At 76.4% G+C, this 6,552-nt stretch overlaps 1 protein-coding gene across 1 annotated transcript; it reads left to right on the top strand.

Moving 5' to 3' along the window:
* The first annotated feature begins 1,040 nt into the window (after window positions 1-1,040).
* HAMP (hepcidin antimicrobial peptide) lies at window positions 1,041-3,859 on the top strand. Its single transcript, XM_064503559.1, has 4 exons — window positions 1,041-1,153; window positions 1,929-1,985; window positions 2,111-2,173; window positions 2,701-3,859. The coding sequence occupies exons 1-4, from the start codon at window positions 1,079-1,081 to the stop codon at window positions 2,809-2,811; spliced, it is 306 nt and encodes a 101-aa protein (XP_064359629.1). The 5' UTR covers window positions 1,041-1,078; the 3' UTR covers window positions 2,812-3,859.
* The last annotated feature ends 2,693 nt before the right edge of the window (window positions 3,860-6,552 follow it).

The raw sequence follows: 6,552 nt of genomic DNA, 5'->3' as shown, positions 1-6,552 counted from the left end.
ATGTCCCTCCATGTCCCCCCATGTCCCTCCATGTCCCTCCATGTCCCCCCATGTCCCCCCATGTCCCTCCATGTCCCCCATGTCCCTCCATGTCCCTCCATGTCCCCCATGTCCCTCCATGTCCCCCCATGTCCCCCATATCCCTCCATGTCCCTCCATGTCCCTCCATGTCCCCCCATGTCCCCCCATGTCCCTCCATGTCCCCCATGTCCCCCCATGTCCCCCATGTCCCTCCATGTCCCCCCATGTCCCTCCATGTCCCCCCATGTCCCCCCATGTCCCCCATGTCCCCCCATGTCCCCCCATGTCCCTCCATGTCCCCCCATGTCCCCGTGTCCCCCCCCCATGTCCCCACTGGCGCCTCAGCGTCTGCCCCGGGGGGCCGCGGCCGGCGGCAGGTGACCTCGGGGAGGGGACAGCAAACAGCGCTGGCGGCACCCAGACGCCTGGGTCCCTTTGCCAGCGCCGGGGCGGGGGCGGGGGGGTGCGGGGAGGGGGGTGTGTGGGCCCGGACGCCTGGGTCCCTTCTGGGGGTGGGGGGATGGGACCCGGGACACCCGGTCCCCCGGACGTCTGGGCCCCTCCCGGACGCCTGGGCCCCCCCGGACGCCTGGGCCCCTCTGGGACGCCTGGGCCCCTCTGGGACACCTGGGCCCCTCCCGGACACCTGGGCCCCCCGGACGCCTGGGCCCCTCCCCGGACACCTGGGCCCCTCCCGGACGCCTGGGCCCCCCCGGACACCTGGGCCCCTCTGGGACACCTGGGCCCCCCGGACGCCTGGGCCCCCCCAGACACCTGGGTCCCATTCTCAACGCGCCAATTAGCCGCCCTAATTAAATCCCCCCCCTTCCCCCCCCCCCCGCTCATCACGGGGCAGCAGCCGGTGCCAGGTCCCAAACTTGGCCGGTTTCCACCCAAAGCAGCTCCCCCCCCCCCCCCCCCCCGTGGGGCTGGTGCCGGAAAGCCCCGGGGGGGGTCGGGGCTGCCCCTTCCCGGAAGCCGGGGGGGGGGACGGGGCCGCGGGCGGGGGACGAGGGGACATAAACGGCGGCGGCCCCGGCGCCCCGGCACTGCCGCGATGAAGCTCGCAGCCGCCACCGGCCTCATCCTCCTCCTGCTGCTGCTGCTGGGCCGGGCCGCGCCGGGCCGCATGGTAACGCCGGGGCCCAGGAGTCCGGGGGGCCCAGGCGTCCGGGAGGGGCCCAGGCGTCCGGGAAGGGGCCCAGGCGTCCGAGAGGGGCCCAGGTGTCCGGGGGGACCCAGGTGTCTGGGAAGGGGCCCAGGCGTCCGGGGGGGCCCAGGCGTCCGGGGGGGCCCAGGTGTCCAGGAGGGGCCCAGGTGTCCGGGGGGGGCCCACGTGTCTGGGGGGCCCAGGCGTCCGAGGGGGCCCAGGCGTCCGGGAAGGGGCCCAGGCGTCCGAGGGGGCCCAGGCGTCCGGGGGGACCCAGGTGTCCGGGAGGGGCCCAGGTGTCCAGGAGGGGCCCAGGTGTCCGGGGGGGCCCACGTGTCTGGGGGGCCCAGGCGTCCGAGGGGGCCCAGGCGTCCGGGAAGGGGCCCAGGCGTCCGGGAAGGGGCCCAGGCGTCCGAGAGGGGCCCAGGTGTCCGGGGGGACCCAGGTGTCTGGGAAGGGGCCCAGGCGTCCGGGGGGGCCCAGGCGTCCGGGGGGCCCAGGTGTCCAGGAGGGGCCCAGGTGTCCGGGGGGGCCCACGTGTCTGGGGGGCCCAGGCGTCCGAGGGGGCCCAGGCGTCCGGGAAGGGGCCCAGGCGTCCGAGGGGGCCCAGGCGTCCGGGGGACCCAGGTGTCCAGGAGGGGCCCAGGTGTCCAGGAGGGGCCCAGGTGTCCGGGAGGGGCCCAGGCGTCCGGGAAGGGGCCCAGGTGTCCGGGAGGGACCCAGGCGTCCAGGGCCGTCACCCCCCCGTCTCCCCCAGGCTCTGCTCCCCTCCGAGCCGTCGCTGCAGCCGCATTCGGAGGTCGGGGACCAGCAGGTGAGTGTCACCGGGGGCCCAGGCGTCCGGGAGCCCCTGACGCCCCCCCCCCCCACAGGGGGCCCAGGCGTCTGGGGGGCCCAGGCGTCCGGGGCCTCACCCCCCCCCCCCCCGGTCTCCCCCAGGCTCTGCTGCCTTTGGAGCCGTCGCTGCAGCCGCAGCCCTGGTCCGAGGCCGGGGAGCAGCAGGTGAGCGACCTCGGGGGGCCCAGGCGTCCGGGGGCAGGTGAGGGGGGGGCTTCTCCCCATTGCCCACCCCTGGGGGCCCAGGCGTCCGGGAGCCCCCAATCCCTCGGGGCCCAGGCGTCCGGGCACCCCCATCCCACCTCCCCTCGGGGCCCAGGCGTCCGGCTACTCCCTCCCCCTCCCCTTGGGGCCCAGGCGTCCGGGGCCCAGGCGTCCGGGAGCCCCCAATCCCTGTCCCCAGGGGCCCAGGCGTCCGGGCACCCCCATTGTCTCCTCTCCTCAGGGCCCAGGCGTCCGGGCACCCCCCTCCCCCTCCCCTCGGGGCCCAGGCGTCCGGGGGCCCAGGCGTCCGGGGACCCCTTCCCCCTCCCCTTGGGGCCCAGGCGTCCGGGTGCTCCATCTTCCCTCCCCTTGGGGCCCAGGCGTCCGGGGGCCCAGGCGTCTGGGCACCCCCCTCCCCCTCCCCTCGGGGCCCAGGCGTCCGGGGGCCCAGGCGTCCGGGGACCCAGGCGTCCTGCCCCCCCCCCCAGGGCCGCCGCCGCCGCCGCCGCCGCCGCCGCCACGGCTCCCACTTCCCGCTCTGCTCCTACTGCTGCAACTGCTGCCGCAACCGGGGCTGCGGCCTCTGCTGCCGCACCTGAGCCCCCCCCGGCACCCACGGGACCCCCCGGAGCACCCACGGGACCCCCCAGCACCTGCGGGACCCCTCAGCACCCATGGGACCCCCTGGAGGACCACAGCACCTGGAGCACCCATGGGACCTGGAGGACCCCCCAGGACCCCCCAGCACCCACGGGACCCCCGGAGCACCCATGGGACCCCCAAGCATCTATGGGACCCCTGGAGCACCCATGGGACCCCTGGAGCACCCATGGGACCACCAGAGCACCCATGGGACCCCCAAGCATCTATGGGACCCCTGGAGCACCCATGGGACCTGGAGGACCCCCAGGACCCCCCGGCACCCACGGGACCCCCGGAGCACCCATGAGACCCCCAAGCATCTATGGGACCCCTGGAGCACCCATGGGACCACCAGAGCACCCATGGGACCCCCAAGCATCTATGGGACCCCTGGAGCACCCATGGGACCACCAGAGCGTCTGCAGGACCTGGAGCACCCATGGGACCCCCCAGCACCCATGGGACCACCCCGAGCACCCATGGGACCACCGGAGCGGCCACGGGACCTGGAGCACCCATGGGACCCTCCCCCAGCACCCATGGGACCCCCAAGGACCCATGGGACCCCCGAGCATCTATGGGACCCCTGGAGCACCCATGGGACCACCAGAGCACCCATGGGACCCCCAAGCATCTATGGGACCCCTGGAGCACCCATGGGACCACCGGAGCGGCTGCAGGACCTGGAGCACCCATGGGACCCCCCAGCACCCACGGGACCCCCCAGCACCCATGGGACCACCCCGAGCACCCATGGGACCCCCGGAGCGGCTGCAGGACCTGGAGCACCCATGGGACCCCCCCAGCACCCATGGGACCCCCTGAAGCATCCATGGGCGAAGCACCTATGGGACCTGGAGGACCCATAGGACCCCCTGCAGCACCGCCAGGACCCGACGCGCCCGTGGGACCCCCCGGAGCACCCGTGGGTGCCGCTGCCCCCTATTTATTGCCCCCCATGTACAGACCCCCCCCCTTTGTACTGCAGTAAAGAGCTTTTCTACAGTGGCGTCTCGATCTGAGGGGCCCAGGCGTCCGGGGGGGGCCCAGGCGTCCGGGAGGGGCCCAGGTGTCCGGGAGGGGCCCCAGGTGTCCGGGGGGGGGCCCAGGCGTCCGGGAGGGGCCCAGGTGTCCGGGAGGGGCCCAGGTGTCCGGGGGGGGCCCAGGAGTCCGGGGGGGGCCCAGGCGTCCGGGCGGGGCCCAGGCGTCCGGGAGGGGCCCAGGCGTCTCCCCCCGCCCCCAGCAGGTCTAAGGCCCCCCCCGGACACCTGGGCCCCTCCCGGACGCCTGGGCCCCTCCCGGGGTTCTTGGGGGGGGGGGAGGCCCCGGTGCATTGTGGGAAGGTTCCGCGGCAGTTGGCGCCGCCGCCGCAGCCCCGGAGGGTGGTGAGAGCCCCCGACCCCCGTCCGTCCCCCCCGGCCGCCTGTTCCTCCCTCCGTCCATCCCACCATCCCTCCATCCCGCCTCCTTCCATCCCACCACCTCTCCATCCCTCCATCCCTCCATCCCTCCCTCCCTCCATCCCTCCCTCCATCCCTCCCTCCATCCCTCCCTCCATCCCTCCCTCCATCCCTCCCTCCATCCCTCCCTCCATCCCACCATCCTCCATCCCTCCCTCCCTCCCTCCCTCCATCCCTCCATCCCTCCATCTCTCCATCCCTTCCTCCATCCCACCATCCCTCCATCCCTCCCTCCATCCCTCCCTCCATCCCTCCCTCCATCCCTCCATCCCTCCCTCCCTCCATCTCTCCATCCCTCCCTCCATCCCTCCCTCCAGGCCGTCCCCGGTCGCCGCAGCAGCCGTCCCCACGGCAACGGTCGCCCCGCCCCCCCGCCCCAGCCAATCAGCGCCCCGCCGGGCCCCGCATCACCGGTTGCCAGGGCGCTCCCCAGGCCCCGTCGCCACGGCAACGCCGCCCCGGCCAATGGGCGCCCCGATGGACCCCGCATCACCTGTTGCCGGGGTCCCCAGGGCGCCCCCAGGCCCCGTCACCACGGCAACGCCGCCCCGGCCAATGGGCGCCCTGCCGGACCCCGCATCACCTGTTGCCGGGGTCCCCAGGGCGCCCCCAGGCTCCGTCACCACGGCGACACCACCCCGGCCAATGGGCGCCCTGCCGGACCCCGCATCACCTGTTGCCGGGGTCCCCGGGGCGCCCCCAGGCCCCGTTGCTGTGGCAACGCCGCTCCAGCCAATGGGCGCCCCGCTGCACCCCGCATCACGGGTCGCCGGGCAGGGTGGGGCGGCAGGGGGCCCCCCGGTCGTCATGGTGACGGGGCCCGGGGGCGGGGCGCCGGGGGCGGTTGCCGGGGTGACGGGGGCGGTTGCCGGGGCGCCGGGGGCGGTTGCCATGGCGCCGGGTCCCTGGGCGGGGCTGGCGCTGGGGGGGCGGCGCTGGCGCTGGGGGCGGTGGCGCTGGGCCCGGGGCCATGGCTGCGGCTGCGGCCCCGCCCGGGGGGGGCCCCGGGCCCCGTCACCGCGGGGCTGTGGCACGTCTGCCTGGGGGGGCTCTGCGGGCCCCTCGCCCGCCCCCCCGGTACGGGGACCCCCCCCCCACCCTGCCTGGGGGGGGCAGGACGCCTGGGCCCCTGGGGGGGGGGGCACGTCTGCCTGGGGGGGCTCTGCGGGCCCCTCGCCCGCCCCCCCGGTACGGGGACCCCCCCCCCCCACCCTGCCTGGGGGGGGGGCAGGACGCCTGGGCCCCTGGGGGGGGTGGGGGCACATGGGGACCTCGTTGTGGGGGGGCTCCAGGACGCCTGGGCCCCTCGGGGGGGGTTGGGGGGGACATAGGGCCCTTGTTGGGGGGGGGGGAGCCCGGACTCCTGGGCCCTTGTGGGGGGGGGGAACATGGTGCCCTTGGGGGGGGGGTCCAGGACGCCTGGGCCCCTGGGAGGGGGGAACATGGGTCCCTTGTTTTGGGGGGGTCCCAGGACGCCTGGGCCCCCCCGGGGTGGCATTATGGGGGGGGGGTGTGCGGGGCCCGGACGCCTGGGCCCACCGGGACGCCTGGGCCCGCAGGGTTCGTCGTGGCGGCGCGGGGGCTGCTGCTGGCGGCGGGGGGGGCCCAGGCCGCCTCGTGCTGCGTCATGGCCGCCGTCGCCCTCCTGCGCCCGGCCGCCCCCCCCCGGCTCCTGCCCGCCGCCGCCGCCGCCTCCCTCGGCGCTGGTGAGGGCCCAGGCGTCCGGGAGACCCCCCCCAAACCCCCAAACCCCCCCCGAGGGGCCCAGGCGTCCGGGAGACCCCCCAACCCCCCCCGAGGGCCCAGGCATCCGGGAGACCCCCCCAAACCCCCCAACCCCCCCCGAGGGGCCCAGGCATCCGGGAGACCCCCCCAAACCCCCCTCAAGGGGCCCAGGCGTCCGGGAGACCCCCCCCCAAACCCCCCGACCCCCCCCCAAGGGGCCCAGGCGTCCGGGAGACCCCCCCAAACCCCCCAACCCCCCCCCCGAGGGGCCCAGGCGTCCGGGAGACCCCCCCAAACCCCCAACCCCCCTCAAGGGGCCCAGGCATCCGGGAGACCCCCCCAACCCCACTCAAGGGGCCCAGGCGTCCGGGAGACCCCCCCAACCCCCCCAACCCCCCCCAAGGGGCCCAGGCGTCCGGGAGACCCCCAAACCCCCCCCTCAAGGGGCCCAGGCGTCCGGGAGACCCCCCCAACCCCCCCAACCCCCCCCCCAAGGGGCCCAGGCGTCCGGGA

The sequence above is a fragment of the Dromaius novaehollandiae genome, chromosome 38 (genome assembly GCF_036370855.1).
Source record: "Dromaius novaehollandiae isolate bDroNov1 chromosome 38, bDroNov1.hap1, whole genome shotgun sequence".
Classification (NCBI taxonomy): domain Eukaryota; kingdom Metazoa; phylum Chordata; class Aves; order Casuariiformes; family Dromaiidae; genus Dromaius; species Dromaius novaehollandiae.
This window is presented reverse-complemented; position numbering and strand designations above follow the sequence as displayed.

Coding starts and splice junctions, on each gene's coding strand:
- HAMP (XM_064503559.1), top strand. CDS start 1,079: ATGAAGCTCGCAGCCGCCACCGGCCTCATCCTCCTCCTGCTGCTGCTG. Junction 1,154..1,928: donor GGGCCGCGCCGGGCCGCATG/GTAACGCCGGGG, acceptor CGTCTCCCCCAG/GCTCTGCTCCCCTCCGAGCC. Junction 2,174..2,700: donor CCGAGGCCGGGGAGCAGCAG/GTGAGCGACCTC, acceptor CCCCCCCCCCAG/GGCCGCCGCCGCCGCCGCCG.